General features: G+C 42.7%; 1 protein-coding gene across 1 annotated transcript in view; it reads right to left on the reverse strand.

The window, feature by feature from the left end:
* Positions 1 to 1,350: 1,350 nt before the first annotated feature.
* The window catches only part of UBE2K (ubiquitin conjugating enzyme E2 K), a 44,108-nt gene continuing 28,009 nt past the window's right edge, over positions 1,351 to 17,449 (reverse strand). Inside the window, exons 6-7 of the mRNA XM_073645855.1 lie at positions 7,928 to 8,056; positions 1,351 to 5,006 (exon numbers count right to left, since the gene is read on the reverse strand). Of these exons, the coding sequence (XP_073501956.1) occupies positions 4,932 to 5,006; positions 7,928 to 8,056 (204 nt within the window). The 3' untranslated portion in view covers positions 1,351 to 4,931. The remainder of the gene's footprint in view (positions 5,007 to 7,927; positions 8,057 to 17,449) is intronic.

Consider the following 17,449-nt stretch of genomic DNA (forward strand, 5'->3'; position numbering starts at 1 on the left):
TGTCCACATGTCCAGTAATCATCAGTTAGAATGGATCCAGCAGCAAACAGTTAACAAAAAAAGTTGTGAAGACACTACTTTTGTCTGGCTAAAAATAAACTGATTTCAACTGGATCCGTTTTTTAACATTGAAGTCTATGGAAAACTAATAGGTTAAGCCATCAGTTTTTCTTTAATTTGAAAAGGATCCGTTTTTTGCTTACTGGATCAGCTTTCACTAAAACTAATGGCTATTTAATGGATCAGTTCACGATTACTGGACATGTGAACGTAGCCTAAGGCTGGGTGCCCACGTAGCGTTTTTCAAGCGTTTATGCTGCGGAATTTCTGCAGCGTAAACGCTTGTGAAACGCTAGGTAATCCGCACCCCATGGTCCCCAAGGGGATTCCGCATGTTCTATGCACATGCTGCGGATTTTTCCGCAGCGTTTATGCTGCGTACAAAAATCCGCAGCATGTTCATTAATTTTGCGGAAGCCCCGCCATTGACTTGCATTGAGACGCACAGAATCCGTGTCTGTACATTTGTACTAGCGGATTCTATGCGTCTCTATGTGCGGATGGTACCCAGTTCTGGAGGAGAGGAGACTCTCATCCAGACCTGGGTACCATTGTACCTGTAAAAAAAAGAATAAAATAAAAATAAAGTTTATACTCACCTATCCGAAGGCTCTCTCTGCATGCCGGCATCGCTGAAGGACCTTCGGTGACGTCACAGTCATGTGACCGCAGGCCCTTCACCGCTCTGTCTCGCGATATGCCAGCAGCCATGAACCAGCGAGGAAGCAGCGCTGCAGCACACGCCGGGACATCGGGGGTGAGTATAGCTTTATTTTTACGGTCACACTATATAAATCCATGCCGTTTGCATGGATTTATACAGTGTGACCTAGTTGTCTAGCACTTTCCAAGTGATGCTATCGCCTGGAAAGCGCTTGTCAATCTGCATGTGGAAACGCATGTGAATCCGCATGTATTCTGCAGGAAAAACGCATGTACAATCTGCATGCGTTTTTTCTGCCAGGGAGATGCAGAAATGCTGCTGAAATTTTCTGCTTCATTTCTGCATCGTGGGCACATAGCCTAACAGCCTTGCGGGACTTTTTGCTTTATTTTGATAAACCCTTTATCTGAATAGTCACATAAATGCTAGCTCTCCACAGCACCATTCAATCACAATTTGTCAAAATCCCCAGCAAAACCATGATCTATAATGGTGATCAGATCTGACTCCTTGTGATGTTAAAACCATTTGATGAAATGGATAGTTAAGTACAACTTTCTATTAGTTATTTGGAGTTATAGTCTGGACAATATGAAAGTTCAATGAAAAAATAGACACAGACAAGCTAACGTTTAAAAGTTTGTTTTTTTCAGATTTTTTTATTTTATTTTAGCTTTATTTGTTGAACTATTCCAAACCCTTGTCAGACAATGTGGAATGTACCACAGGTATGCAAATAACAAAGTTTTCCATAGCTTAATGCTTCCTTCAAAACAAACATTTGGGCTACTGAAAATGGCACAGACCTAGAAAATGTGTAGAAAATAAAAATATACATCCGGTACAATGTTTTCCATTATTTTTTTTAATGATTTAGTTATAAACTTTTTGGAGCACATGATGACATGTTCTAGAAAGGCCAAGAGATGAGTAAGCAAATCATCCACCTTAAACACATAAAAGGCATTCTCAAAGTAAGTGTGGGGGGATGGAAACAAATACATTTCCTGCAGCTATTACAGATTGATTTGTGGAGTTTTAAAGCAAATCACGAAAACTGCAACAAAATTGCCCCTGAAGTGCTAGCAAAGTCTCAATTCCGACTTTAATAAAGGCGTGTGATCTTTTCTGCATTCTTCTATTAGGAACCAATTTCAGGAGGAAGACATAGAAGGCATTCTCTTTGGGAAGGCTGTAACGAAATTAAATAAAAAAAAGGGTGTGTGTATGTTTTTTTTTTTTTTGCCACCTTTGTCCATGGGCAGTGGCAATTACTGCAGCTCATGCACGCTTGGCACAGGTTCTGGGGAAAACATACTTTTTTTTTTTTCCTCCTATGGTTGGAAGTCCCTTATACTACTACATCAAGAATAAACTACCTATCCTGATAGGATCCCAGCTGTAGGGTGTCAGCATTTGTCAATGTACACAAACTTCTAGGACAATTTACTTACAAATCATTGTACATGTTTTTTTGCAAATAAAAAATGCTTTCTATCCAAAACAGCCGCTCAGCTCAGCTCCATTTACTTTAATGAAGCAGAGACAACCCATGGCCCGACGTGATGTTGTTTGGTAGAAAGTAGTGGTGGACAATCCTTTTAAAGGTAACCTGATAGATGATACATGCTGCCCAAAATGTAGGCAGCATGTATCAGCCATTGGCTGTACAATCACAGTCATGTACGTTTGACTCAAACGCTGCAGCATTTCAAAGAACATACTTTGAAAACCAGCCGAGGACCAAGCTGCACTGTGCACTAGTCGTTCAGGCAGGTCCCTGGCGGCTTCTCCCCCTCCACTGACAAGTGTCTGCCTATATGTGCGTACAGGCAGAAACTCGTCGGTCACTGCCAGACGACAGATCGTACAGCCAGTGGGTGATACATGCTGCACACGGTTTGGGCAGCATGTATCACCTGTCAGGTTACCTTTAACCCTCCGTCAGGGGCAATATGTTTTATAACGAGTTTAGGGGGCATTGCGCCTGTCAGGCACAGGCTAGAAATTGGCTATATTTTCCTTTTTTTAAAATTTCAATGCTCTAAAAGTGATCAGTTACCTTAATAGGAATGTAATAAATGAGAATACACATAATCACACAGCCTTTAAAGTTAGGAAGGTTACTGGGAGGAGGGTGCTTCCCAGACCAACCACTGAAAATAGAGAAATGAAACTAAGTGAGCTGCGCCTGTCAGATCAGTTGCCCCCTGACGGAGGGTTAAGAAATCAGATTCTTGTAATGAAGTAGGACTTAACAGCAGTCTGTCTTCTGTGAAGATAAATAAAATGAGGTTTGAAAACTATAGCTGTATGTAGTTACAAACATTACAAAGCCAGAAAATGTTCTGATTGTTAGGTGCATGCTACCAGGGATCCATGCTCAAGGTAACTTTTTTTTTTCAGGTGCTTTGGGGGTGGAGGGGGGAGAGAAGAATTCTTATAGAGTAAAGTATCATCTTGTTCAAGCTACTCCATTACAAAAACACAAAAAAAAAAACACAATGTCACTTGCATCCAGGCCAACTTCAGAAATGCTGATTTATAAGTGTCTGTAGCTAGAGCTAGCTTGCAAGATGCATCCTTGTAAGAGAAAGCAAAGATTGTCTGGACCGGCTGGATTGGATTCATGAATCTTCTTCATTGATAACTTGCAAGATGTGAGACAGAACAGTGACCACTTACAGGCAACTTAACAGGTTTTTAGAAATATTAGTTGATTGTTCACAGATCAATCAGGGTTTTCATAGATACTAGAGATCACTGCAGCAATTCATGATAATAAGCAAGGGGCAGAGTAATTATCAAGACCTAGTAGCCCCGAAACTTTACCATCACATTATTATTTAAACTTAAGGCCAACAGCACACGTTTCTTGCAATACTCTCAATTGCAACCAGAATAAAGGCTGCACTGGGTACGTACAATCATGTTAATAAAATTATATGCACCTGCACAACCAATTTTTTTGCCCTTCCTAAAATGCATCTAAAATTGGAGAGGAAGTGAAGAACGCACTTTTTTTTTAAATTTACCATTTTGTGCCCAATTCTCCAATGCAGACCTGAGTTTCTCCATACTTAATCTGATTCAGCATCATGCTTTGCCTCAGTTAACTATTAATTTACCAAATATAACTGACAACAGCAGTTTTAGGCCAAATTCAGCCATCTGTTTGACGGTGTGAATATGGACCACGGCTCTCCAGAACTCAACCACCCTATGGAGCTGTTGCGTTTGGGTCAGTCACAGGCTCAGACTAACTATGGGTACACACAAAGCTGCAGTCATTGCAGTCACAAAATGATAACATTTCAAATAAACTTTATTTTTATTTTATTTTTTTATAGATGCATGGTAGCAACACGAAGGCTCTAGTCTAACAAAATAAGTGGTTCAAACCTGACTTAAGGAGTTCAGTAATTTAACCACAAGTTCATTTGCTTCCTCATTGGTTGGCTCCTTCCATTTATTTTCTTTCAGCTTTCCAAAAAGTATTCTTGTGTGGAAATAAAATGAAACCCACCATTATGGAGTGCGGTGTGGACGTAAGCATCATTCTCCGGTACTACCTGACAACATTTAGCATATCACGTTTATGCTTGGTTTCATAAAAACCTCTTTTTTTTTTTTCTCATGTCTTGAGTACCCAGGGGAAAAACAAAAAAACAAGTACCAAATATATTACAAATGAAATGTTTGGCTGAATCAATGTAACCCTATGTTGTGCATGCATGCAAGTCCACAGACACAAAGGATGGCTGGTTCTAGCAGTTCGGCAGACAGTGACTGGCAAAATGATGGTCTAGAGGCCCAATGTATGACTGCTGACCAGTCAGCTGTGGTACAGGAGATCAGAACAGGGCAAAAAATAAATCGGGGACATTGTGCCACTTTGTCACATGGTAAAACACAAATGCAGATATTTTTTCATTGGTTCAGCTCCAAGAGACTTTTTTTTTTTTTTTTTTTTTACAATAATTAAGAAAAAAAATGATACTCATACCCCCTCCCCTTTGTTTGGTTGTCATTTAATTTACATGTTTAATTAGCTTTATTTACAGAACAGTTCCCCCCATCAGTCTTCAGTATGGCCTAAATAGCATCGTCACGCAGAGTGTTTTGCTTTCCTCTTTTAATGCAGAATCTTAACAAGAACAGATGTCGGGCTGTTGGGAAGGGGGAAGCCTGGACCGGGTGATTTCTCTTAGTTACTCAGCAGAAGTTCTGTTGCAGTTTCTACATCCCATGCTTTTGATGATAAGGCAGCTATTACTGCATTCTGGAAGAGGGGAGAAGAGAAAAGAAGAGATTAATTCCGGCAATGTAAAATACTCCATGCATCAGTGCTAGCCAAACCTCATCTAACCCCAGGCTTGGACTGGCCCACAGGAGAGCAGGAGAATCCTCCGGTGGGCCGCCACCCTATTATATGAGCAGTACTTGGCACTATATACATGAATCCCTATGTACAGACAAAGGCAGCATCTTATTCACTTATCACTCTACCCAGCTCATTGTTATATAAATTTGTGATTGAGGATAATGTCACATTTGCATGGAGCTGAAAAGTGGGGCGCTGGAGTTCATTACTGGTGGGCCCTTGGCACTCCAGTCCAATACTGTCTCAGCCATTTCTACAGAGGAAACAGTGTCCCAATGTAAGCATTATATCCTAGGCATGAGGCAGCACCCAAATTCATTCCGGTCATTCCCTAGAAAAAGGCGCTGCCACCACAAGGTGACCATGCAGATGCTCCTACTGTGATTTCTGAAAAAGGGTCAATCCTTTCTCACGTAAAAAGTCTCCTGGTAAGCGCTTACTCACTTGTGAGGAAAAAAAGGACGAGTGCGATCCAATATAAAAAATAAAAAAAATAAAAATCACATTGATTAACATTGGTCCGAGTGCAATGAGTGACATCTCATCTGCGATCTTTTTCTCAGCTGAAATTGGGCTGAAAAAAACATTGCAGCATGCTGCAATTTGCCGTGTATCTCGGATGAGACTGGCCAATGCAAGTCAATGGGTGGGCTGATATTATTAGCATGAGAAGCTCTGTGAATGTGAGTGATATATATATATTCTGTGCATGTAATTTATTGTCTATTATAGAATTTTATTTAAAAAATTGGCGTGGGTCCCCCCGTAATTTTATAGTCTAGCAGATGTTTGAAGCCTGGGAAGGGGGTAATACCCACAGAGCTTCCCAGGCTACTAATATCAGCCCCCAGCTGAATACCTAGCCTTTACTGGCTATTAAAATTGGGACCCAAAAAAAATATGACATGGGGTCCCTCTATTTTAACAGCTAGCAAAGGCTATGCGGACAGCTGTGGGCTGATATTAACCCTAGGAAGGGGTCATGAATATAAGCCCCCTCCGAGGCTAGAAATAGCAGCCTTCGGCCGCCCCAGAATTGACGCATCCATAAGATGCGCCGATTCTGGCACTTAGCCTCGCTCTTCCCACTGCCCTGTAGCGGTGGCAGTGGGGTAATAGGGCTGGGGTTGATGTCAGCTTATAATGCCAGCTGACATCAAGCCCAGGTTAGTAATGCAGAGAAGTCGATAAGATGCCCCCATTACTAACCCCATAGTGGAAGTGATATATAAAATAAAGACACCCACACCATGAATAAAATATTTTATTTGAAATAAACACAGACACCCCTTTTAATGTTCTAAATTAAACCATACTTACCATCACGCCCATTCCAGCTGAATCCATTGTCACTTGTAATAAACGTAAAAAAATTAGCTGCTAAAATAGCGGGACCCCTCGTCATTTTTTTTTGGGGCCCCCCATTTTAATAGCCAGTAAAGGGTAAGTATACAGCTGGGGGCTGATATTAGTAGCCTGGGAAGCTCCGTGAGTATTACGCCCTTCCCAGGCTTCAAACATCTGCCCCAGCCGTCTGCTTAACCTCTGCTGGTTAATAAAATTATGGGGAGCCCCACGCCAATTTTTTTTTTTTTTTTTTAAATAAAATCATTATTTTAACAACAAATGACAAGTACAGTAACCAACACTATCACTGTACTAATTATATATGTGACTGACATCTTTCTATGTGTGTTGTTCTATTCTTTCTATTCTAAATTGTCAGGTACCGCTGTGATTTTACAGTACACAGGCTGATGAATTGCTGGCTTTTAAAGAGACAGGTGCGTGAAAAATCGGACGGCACTCGCATGGTCGAGTGCCGTGCGATTATTTTCCTCTGGTAATAACTGATGGTTGTGAAACCCTCTGATATCTGCTTCTTAGTGTTCATATACATATGTGTGAAAAAAATGGTGCAAAAAAACAGACAAGTGCTATGCGATTTTCTCACCTAGCATCCGTATGCAATGCGATTTTAATATCAATAAATATGTGTGTATATGTGTAGTGAAGAATATTGCCATAGAAAACTGTGTAAAAGCCCTAGACAATTCCCCTATGTAAAAGCCCATGTTAAAATCGCATTGCAAACGGATGATAGGTGAGAAAAAAATCGCATGGCACTTTTCTGTTTTTTCGGTCCAGATATCAGACCATTTTTTTTTTCACACATATGGATATGTACCCTAAGAAGCAGGTATCAGAGGGTTTCACAACCATCAGTTATTACCAAAGGGAAAAAAGGGGGTGCTTGTACTTGCCCACTGAAATCAATGTTAGCCCTTAAAATGGACTGTCAGCACAAAATGACTTTTCAAACCATGCTCGGTGCAACATTGCATGGCCAAACGCTTCACTACCTCTTCCCACCTGTGTGTTTTCCTTCTAGCTCCATTATTCTATAAAGCCTGCTGTCAAAGAAAATGGGGTGAAGGGTTCGGGATAGAGGTAAAACAAGCAGGTGAGAAGGTATAGTTAAATTATTGGCCCCACGAAGAACCGAGCGCCTGTACTTTGTTTGAACAGTCATTCTGTGCTGGCAGAGTCGTTCTCTGGAGCAGCCCACTACTCTGGGTATCTAATTAGAAGACTACTCCTTTATTTCACAATTTGCACTCACAGGACACATAGGAAAAGCATGGACACAGTGAGGGGTGGATAATCTGACGGCCCACGTGTAGTAACCCTCTATATTCAGTGTTAGAATAGAGGACAGGTAGTGATACAGTTGATATCGCTTTCCTTGCATAAAATATACTTGTGACTGATAGCCGGCTAGCTCCACCAGCAAAGCAGTAGCCACACACCATACTTACTCTATCAAAGCCCATAGCACAAAGATTCTCTATTTTTCTTGTGTATTCTGGACTAGTGACCGGTGCGCCTGCGTATACATGTGCCCACAGCCGAGCTGTCTGTTTAAACATGTCTGGATTTTGCTTGTACTAGAAGAGAAAAAAAAGGAACAAACATAAAATATGTGGAGGCAGAGAGGAAAGGAAACGTTACAGATCAGCAACAAACGTCTATTTGCTGCACAGAATGTCACATTGTCATCCTCTAAGGCCACGTCACCACCAGGAGGATTTGGTGCATTTTTATGATGCAGAATTCCTGCACTAATTGTCTAAATTAGGTCACTTGCATTTTTTTTTCTCATTGATTTTTTGAGTGCGTTTTTTTTTTTTTTTTTTCCAGATGCTTTTTTATTGTGTTTTGTTTTGTTTTTTTTACTGCTGTGGTTCATCTTTCTGATATGTCACCTTTTAGATAAATCTGCTTTGTTTTGGATACATTCTGGTACTTTACTTTGATAAAACGTTATTGATAAAGTCATATTCGGATTACATGCACTAAAACCACATGTGTGCTTTATATCTGCAGATTTTCAGTCTAACTCACGGCTATGGGGAAAATCTGTAAAGAAAACATTTACTGCAAGAGAAATTCACATATTGCGGATTTCAGAAAACGCATCACAGGTCAGATTACACGGAGTAAAAAAAAAAAAAAGCAAAGATGAAATAAGATTTAGAGAAATCCCATCCACTTTGCTTGAACTGTAAGACGTTGTTTTTTGTGCAACATAAGTTTGCAGAAAATACTCATCGTGGGAAGTTAGAGCATTTTGTCCTTATGGACGTCCAAATGACATGGTGGTCTTCATTTCAAGGCTCCACCTCTCTTCCAGTAGCTTAAATAGCTCCCATCCTGGCGGACTTGGCCTTGTTTGCCTATTTATTTGAGTTGGCGCCACATGTGGTCGTGTAACACTAGCAGCGAGAGTTCCGAAACAAATAAGTTTCGGAAGCTAGAAAAGTGTGCTCTACATAATAAAAGCCAACTCCAATTACCCATCTCTATTCACTTTCAGCCTTTTGACACGATAAACAACAAAGTTATCATTTTACTACATTAAGCTCTTTATGTGGAGGTGAGTCCGAGAAAAACATCAGCTGACGTACAGAACAAAACAATAACAAAACAAATTCAGCTGATGTTTTTCTTGGACTCACCTCAACATTAAGCTCTTTACGTAGCAAGACTAAGTCGATCAAGAAGTTGATCGCAGCATTGCGGTGGAAAGAAGGGAGGTAAGCGCCGGCACTCACCTCCTCTCCGGCTTCCAGCGATGTCTGCAGCGGCTCCCGGATGTTGGCATGACGACCTGATGTCGTCATGACAACATCCGGGTCACCAGGAGGCAGGACGTTACTTTGGTCATGCGCAGTGCATAACCAAAGTAAGGTCTCCCTGTGTGCAGCGCTGACAGGCTGCATGGCATAGGGAGCTGCTGCTCTCTGCTATACAGCCAATCAGGCTGCAAAAAGTGAAAGTTCCATAGTGGGACAATGTGTAAAAGTAAAAAAAAAAGTGTAGTAAAGTGAAAACAAAAAAAAAAAAATTGTAAAAATATTAAAAAAAAATGTAAAAAATAATCCCCAAGAAATAAAAATATATTGCACCCATAATATTTATTTCTGAAAAAAAAAACAACAATCAATAAAAGTACACATATTTGGTATCGCCACATCCAGAACGACCTGACCTATAAAACTGTCCCACTAGTTAGCCCCTTTAGTGAACACGGTAAAAATAAATAAAAAACGAAGCAAAAAACAATGCTTTATCATCATACCGCCAAACAAAAAATGGAATAACACGCGATCAAAAAGACGAATGTAAATAAAAATGGTACCGCTGAAAACGTCATCTTGTCCCGCAAAAAACAAGCCATCATACAGCTCCATCAGCCAAAAAATAAAAAAGTTATAGCTCTCAGAATAAAGAGATACAAAAAAAATATTTTTTCTAGAAAATAGTTTTTATTGTGTAAAAGCGCCAAAACATAAAAAACTATATAAATGTGGTACTGCTGTAAACGTACTGACCTGAAGAATAAAGCTGCCTTATCAATTTTACCACACGCAGAGCGGCATTAAAAAAAAAAACCAGAAAAACAATTCCGGAATTGCTGGTTTTTGTTTATTATGCCTCCCAAAAGTCGGAATAGAAAGCGATCAAAAAATGTCACATGCCCGAAAATGGTACCAATAAAAACTTCAACTTGTCCCGCAAAAAACAAGATGTCACATGACTGTCGGCCAAAATATGAAAAAATTATAGCTCTCAAAATATGGCGATGCAAAAACTAGTCTTTGCAAGAAAGAAAAAAAACGGAATTAGTCTTACCGGTAATTATGTTTTCAGGAGTCCATCCTGACGGCACTATGGAGGTCGTCCTTCCTATTCTTTACAGGGACAGGAAATGCGTGAGGTTAAAAGCCCCTCCCACCACCCTCTCCTCAGTGTTTTTTCAAGTACCACACCTGGATGGATGATAAATCTTGTTTATTTTATTTTCTTTTAATACATTTTAGGATGTACATTGCAATATACCAAGAAGGGAGGGAACTGTGCCGTCAGGATGGACTCCAGGAAACATAATTACCGATCAAACTAATTCCGGTTTTCCATTACGTCCATCCTGACGGCACTATGCAGAATACCAAAGTATGGCAACTCTAGGGAGGGACCACAGCCTGTAAAACTTTCCGGCCGAAACCCAACTGATGACCTGAGACAACATCTAACTTATGTTTACAAAAGGTGCTTATGTTAGACCATGTGGCTGCACTACAGATGTGCTTCACCGAAGCCCCTGCTCTCTGTGCCCAAGAGGTGGAGACTGCTCTGGTGGAATGGGCCTTCAATTCCATAGGGGGAGATCTATTTTCTGAAATATAAGCCCCCGAGATAGTAGAAGTAATCCATCTGGCTATAGTCTGTTTTGAGGCTTTCTTCCCCCTATTCTTGCCCCCATATTGGAGAAATAAATTTTGGTCCCGTCTCCAACCCTTAGTCGCCTGAAGGTAATTGATTACTGACTGTCTCACACCCAAGCAATGGAGAGACTGTTCCTTGGGGTTCCTAGGGTTTTGACAAAATGAGGGCAAAATTACTTGCTGATTAAGATTTTTGGTGGAGACAACCTTTGGTCTAAAAGCTGGGTTAAAGCTAAGCACTATACGGTCATCTAAGATACGAAGATAAGGATCCTGAATAGAGAGGGGCTGTATTTCCCCTATTCTCTTCGCCGAAGTTATAGCCACTAGAAAAGCCGTTTTGAGGGACAGATTTGCAATAGAAATATCTTCTGCTGGCTCATATGGGTGTTTACATAGAGCATTAAGGACTAAATTTAGATCCCAGGGAGCAAAAGATTTCCTAATTATGGGTCTTAGCCTCTGGATGGCTTTTAGGAATCTGACCACCCACGAATGAGATGCTAAGGGATAGTCAAAAAATACAGTTCGGACCGAAACCTGAACCTTCAGCGTACTGGGTCTCAACCCCTTATTAAATCCCGCCTGAAGGAAATCTAATATTTTAGGAATATTGGCGCGGGAAGAATCTATTTCAGCATTGCGACTCTCAGTACAGAACCTTCTCCAGATCTTCATATAGATTGCAGAGGTGACTGGTTTTCTGCTTGCCTGCATCGTGGATATTACTTGGTCCGAGAGACCGCGAGCCTTCAGGATCTCCCTTTCAGGATCCAGGCTGATAGCTGGAGTCTCTTCAGATCTTGATGAAACACCAGGCCCTGGTTGAGGAGGTCCTCTCTCAAAGGCAGAAGAATGGATTCATCCTGTGCCATCCTTCTCAGCAGGGTACTATTAGGAGGACTTCGGCTTGGTCCTCCTGAATCTTCCGAAGAGTCCGTGGTATTAATGCTACAGGGGGAAATGCATAGGCTGGACTCAGGCTCCAACTGTGAATCAAGGCATCCACGCCCTCTGGTCTGTCAGCTGGATCTAGGGAAAAGAACCTCCTGACCTTTGCATTTTTCCTTGTTGCAAAAAGGTCTATTTGGGGAAATCCCCAACAGACACACAACTGCTGGAACACCTCGCTGTTTAGCTCCCATTCCGTTGGGAAGATCTTCTGTCTGCTTAGATAGTCTGCCGTTATAGTCTTGGTTCCTGCTAGATGGACCGCCGAAATGGACCAGATCGTTCTTTCCGCCCAGGAAAAAATCCTTGTGGCTAGGTCCTGGAACGTCGGGTGCCTTGGGGCCCCCTGGTGCCGTATGAAGGAAACTGCAGTCATGGTGTCTGACAAAATCTTCACGTGCTGATTCTTTAACAGAGCTTGGGTGCGCTTCAGCGCCTCCCAGATCGCGCGTACCTCTCTGTAATTTGATGAGCATGCCTGGATTTCTGTTGGCCAAGAACCCTCAAGAAATTCTCGTTGTAGGTGTGCTCCCCATCCTGACCTGCTTGCATCGGTAGTAATGGTGACACAAGGGGATGTTATCCACAGGATCCCCTTCAAATTTTGTGGTTTAACCACCAAATTAGAGATCTCCTTACTCTTAGAGATCTGCTTATCCCTGTCTAAGGTTACCTGCCTTCTGTCCCAGGCGGATAAAACTGCTCTCTGGAGATCCCTTGAGTGGAACTGGCTCCAGCGGACACAGGGGATGCAAGATTTTAGGGTGCCCAGTACCCTCATAGCCGTCCTGATGGATTTTCGTCCTTTTAGAAATCCCTGTACTCTGTCTCTTACCGCCCTCTGCTGCTCTTCTGGCAAGACAGATATTCTTGCTTCGGAGTCCAGAAGTACCCCAAAAAATATCTTCCGGGTTCCTGGCATCAAATTCGATTTTTCCAAGTTGATAATCCAGCCTAGGTACAGAAGAGTCATGGCGGTTATGTTCAGGTGACTCCGAAGTTCTTCTTCTGAGATGGCTATCAGAAGAAAGTCGTCCAGATAGGGTACTACGGTGATGTCCTTTTCCCTCAGGAAGGCAACAACCTCCGAAATCAGCTTTGTGAAGACTCTCGGCGCTGACGCTAGGCCAAAAGGAAGGCATGGAAACGGAAAGTGGCAAGTTCTTCCCTGAACCCTAACTGCAAAATGGAGGAATTTTTGAGAAAGGGGGTGAATGGGAACATGGTAATACGCATTCTTTAAGTCTATTGTACATATGAATGCATCTTTGTCTATTAAAGGGATAGTTGTCTTTATCGACTTCATTTTGAAACGCTTGTACCTTATCCAGCGGTTCAGGGGTTTTAAATTTATTATCGTGCGTGACTTTCCCGAGGGCTTCTTTATTGTAAATAATGTTGAATAATGCCCTCGACCTATCTCCTGTAGGGGAACCGGCACTATGACTCCCAAATCCAGGAGGTCCTGAACCTCTGTTTGCATAGGACCATTTAAAGAATGGGAGTGGGGGTCTGTTAAACTGAACCTTCCGGGTGGCGGTTGAATAAATTCTAGGGAATAACCCTGGGAAATTATTTTTAGAACGCATGGTTCCCGAGTTATCCTTGCCCAACTTCTGGCGAAGTAACTGAGACGCCCCCCCCAGGTTCATGGCGTCATTGCCTTTTGGACTCGGCACTGGAACCAAAGGGAGAGGCTCTACCTCTACCCCCTTTAGAGTAGCTCCATCTACCAGTTTTTCCCTTCCCCTGATACTCCTGTCTTTGGGGCGTGCGGGATTTCGGAAAGGGCTGAAATCTTTTAAGTTTTTCTTCAGGAAATCCCTTTTTCTTATCGGAAGCCTTTTCTAAGATATCATCTAGGATTGGCCAGAATACCCTTAAACCTGAAAGTGGGATGGCACATAATTTATTTTTAGATTAAACATCCCCCGACCACGTCTTCATCCAGATAGCCCTCCGGCTGCATTAGACAAAGTTGTTGCGGGCCACGAACCTGACTGACTGGGTGGAAGCGTCCGCCATAAACCTCGTGGCCAATTTGAACAATGGTAGAGAATCTATTATATCCTCTCTAGGAGTCTTATTTCTGATCTAATCCTCCAGTTGGTCGATCCACAGATACATGGATCTCGCTACTGAACTGGCAGCTATGTTTGCCTTCATTGTTGCCGCCGACGCTTAAGTAGTCCGTCCGCCTTCCGATCCATCGGGTCTTTTTAGACTTGATGAATCCTCGAAGGGAATGGATGTCTTCTTGGCTACCTTAGACACCGGAACATCAATTTTTGGAACCTCGTCCCAGATTCTGATGTCCTCTGGTTCAAAGGGGAGACGGACCCTGAAATCTCGGGGCACCACCAGCCTTTTTTCTGCTTCTTCCCATTCCTCCAGGATCATCTCCCGGATAGGGTGGTTTACAGGAAAGACTGTCTCTGACCCCGCAATCCGCCAAACATCTCGTCCTGTACCAACTGATTCTTCTGAGTTTCTTCAACCTGCATGGTACTTGTTACAGCCTTCAGGAGTTTATCCGTATATTCTGACGAAAATAAGTATCTTTTCCCTGACACCACCTTCCCTTCTTCCTCTGGATCCTAGGAACATCATCTTCAGAACTTGCTTCCATCTCCCACCTGGGTCGTTTGGCGCGGGGACCTGGCTGAGTTGTAGGAGCGGGAATTAGGCTGGAAACTGAAGCCTGCACCATCTCATCTCGGTTAGAAGGGTAGATCTTTCTTCCCTAACGATCTTTGAGGTGCAGGCTGTACATAGAGGCTTGCCGGAGTCGCCAAGCTTCTTATTACATATGGCACATCTCCTAGGCTTCCCTGATCCTTTCTCCTTGGATGGGGTAGGTGTTGCCATGTCCTAATATCAATATGGGGTAATTAGTCTCTATACTAATACTCCCCCAGCCCCCAGATACCGGTGACAGCTCCTTTGGGGCCTCAGACCTAGCTGTATCCGCCATGGTGCAGCTTTCTGTGATCTTTTTTCCCCCCTTTACGGACCCCAGGTAGCTTTTATCCTACCTTGGTCCTCATGTCTCCAAACCGCCAGGACCGGAAGAAGATGGTCCGCCCTCCCAGGTGACGTCACCGGAAGTGCGCCTAACTTCTGCCGGCCGCTCTGTGCATATGAGCGGCGTCCCCGGCCGGTGCGAGCCGAGAGCCCCCACTCTGGGGAAAGCGGCTCGAGACCCCAGGAGCTCCTCCGCTCGATTGGGACATGGGGGGAGGGGGGGGGTGTCGGCCACCGGGCTTCTTCACAGGGGAAGGAGAGGCCAGAACCCCCCCCAGGTCCTCCTGGGCCCAAGTGAGTCTTCTTTTTTCCTGTGCTCTCCTCTCACACACCTGTTCTTTACAGGGACAGGAAAAACACTGAGGAGAAGGTGGTGGGAGGGGCTTTTAACCTCTCGCATTTCCTGTCCCTGTAAAGAATAGGAAGGACGACCTCCATAGTGCAGTCAGGATGGAAGTAATGGAAAAGTGTCTTTTAGTGTGTGACAGCCGATATGAATCTGGTATCGCTGTAATCGCACCGACCCGAAGAATAAAGTCATCTAGTCACTTATACCGCACGAGGAATGGCGTAAAAAAATAATCTCTAGGGTTAGGGTTGAGCTGGGGTTGTATTAGGGTTGGGATTTCTTCAAAAGTAAAGAAAAAAAAAATGACGACGATATGGCGATTAGTGTTGAATGCAAGTGCTCGCTACTTGAGTTTGCATCGGGTGCGCAGGTATGCACAGATTATCGCGGGTGTTCGAGTGACATGCTCGAGTCTCTGCATATGCTTCGCGGCCAAAAAAAAGTTGCTGGGATCGCCTGCCATGTACGAGCGATCCCCACATGTTTCTTGGTTGTTAGACACCCAAAAAAACACATGCGGGGCAGAGACTCGAACATGTCACTCGAGCACCTGTGATACATGGTGCATACCCGAGTACCCGATGCAAACTCAAGTAGCGAGCACTTGCGCTCAAGACTAATGATAACTTATTCAATATGATGACCTAATATTATCAAATTCTGTCGTACCTCTGGGTTCAAAATGTACACTATACCCCTTGATAAAATCCTTGAGGGGTCTAGTTTCCAAAATGGAGTCAATTGTGGGGGCTTTCCACTATTTAGGCACATCAGGGGCTCCTGAAATGCGACATGGCGTCCGCTCTTGAATCCAGCCAATTTTGCGTTCAAAAAGTCACAGTGCTCCTTACCTCCTTGACGTGCACCCAAACGGTGTATTTTCCCCATATATGGGGTATTGCCGTACTCAGGAGAAATTGCACAACAGTTTTTAGGTTCCATTTTCTCCTCTTACCCTTGTGAAAATAAAAAATTTGGGGCTAAAAGATCATTTTTGTGGAAGATTTTTTTAGTGGTAGATTTTTTTATTTTCACGGCTCCATGTTATAAACTTCTGTGAAGCACCTGGGGGTTCAAGGTGCTCACCACACATTTAGCCAAGTTCCCTGAGGGGTCTAGTTTCCAAAATGGTGTCACTTATGGAGGGTTTCCACTGTTTAGGCACATCAGGGGCTCTCCAAACACAACATGGCGTCCGCTAATTATTCAAGCAAATTTTACATTCATAAAGTCAAATGGCGCTCCTTCCCTTCCGAACCCTGCCGTGTATACAAACAGTGGTCTTCCCCCACATATGGGGTATCTTCTTACTCAGGAGAGATTGCACAACAAGTTGCATGGTGCAATTTCTCCTGTTGCCCTTATGAAATATGCAAAACTGGGGGCTGAAAAACATTTTTGTGGGAAAAATGTGAAAATTTTATTTTCACGGCTCCATGTTATAAACTTCTGTGAAGCACCTCCTGGAGGTTCAAGGTGCTCACCACACATCTAGATAAGTTCCCTGAGGGGTCTAGTTTCCAAAATGGTGTCACTTATGGAGGGTTTCCACTAGGCACATCAGGGGCTCTCCAAACGCAACATGGCGTCCGCTAATTATTCAAGCAAATTTTACATTCAAAAAGTCAAATGGCGCTCCTTCCCTTCTGAGCCCTGCCGTGCGCCCAAACAGTGTTTTTTACCCACGTATGGGGTATCTGCGTGCTCAGGGAAAATTGCACAACACATTTTGGGGTCCATTTTTTCCTGTTACCTCTGCAAAAATAAAAAAATTTGGGTCTAAAGTAACATTTTTGTGAAAAAAGTTAAATGTTCATTTTTTTCTTCCCCATTCCAAAAATTCCTGTGAAGTAACTGAAGGGTTAATAAACTTCTTGAGTGTGGTTTTGAGCACCTTGAGGGTGCAGTTTTTAGAATAGTGTCACTTTTGGGTATTTTCTGACATAAAGGCCCCTCAAAGTCACTTCAAATGTGATGTGGTCCCTAAAAAAATGGTTTTGCAAATTTTGTTGTAAAAATGAGAAAATCGCTGGTCAACTTTTAACCCTTATAGCTCCCAATTAAAAAAAAAAAAATTTGGTTCCAAAATTGTGCTGATGTAAAGTACAAATGTGGGAAATGTTATTTATTAACTATTTTGTGTGATATACAGTACAGACCAAAAGTTTGGACACACCTTCTCATTTAAAGATTTTTCTGTATTTTCATGCTTATGAAAATTGTACATT

This window comes from Phyllobates terribilis, unplaced genomic scaffold, assembly GCF_046119375.1.
Source record: "Phyllobates terribilis strain yellow unplaced genomic scaffold, ASM4611937v1 Scaffold_1__5_contigs__length_1240528914, whole genome shotgun sequence".
Lineage (NCBI taxonomy): Eukaryota > Metazoa > Chordata > Amphibia > Anura > Dendrobatidae > Phyllobates > Phyllobates terribilis.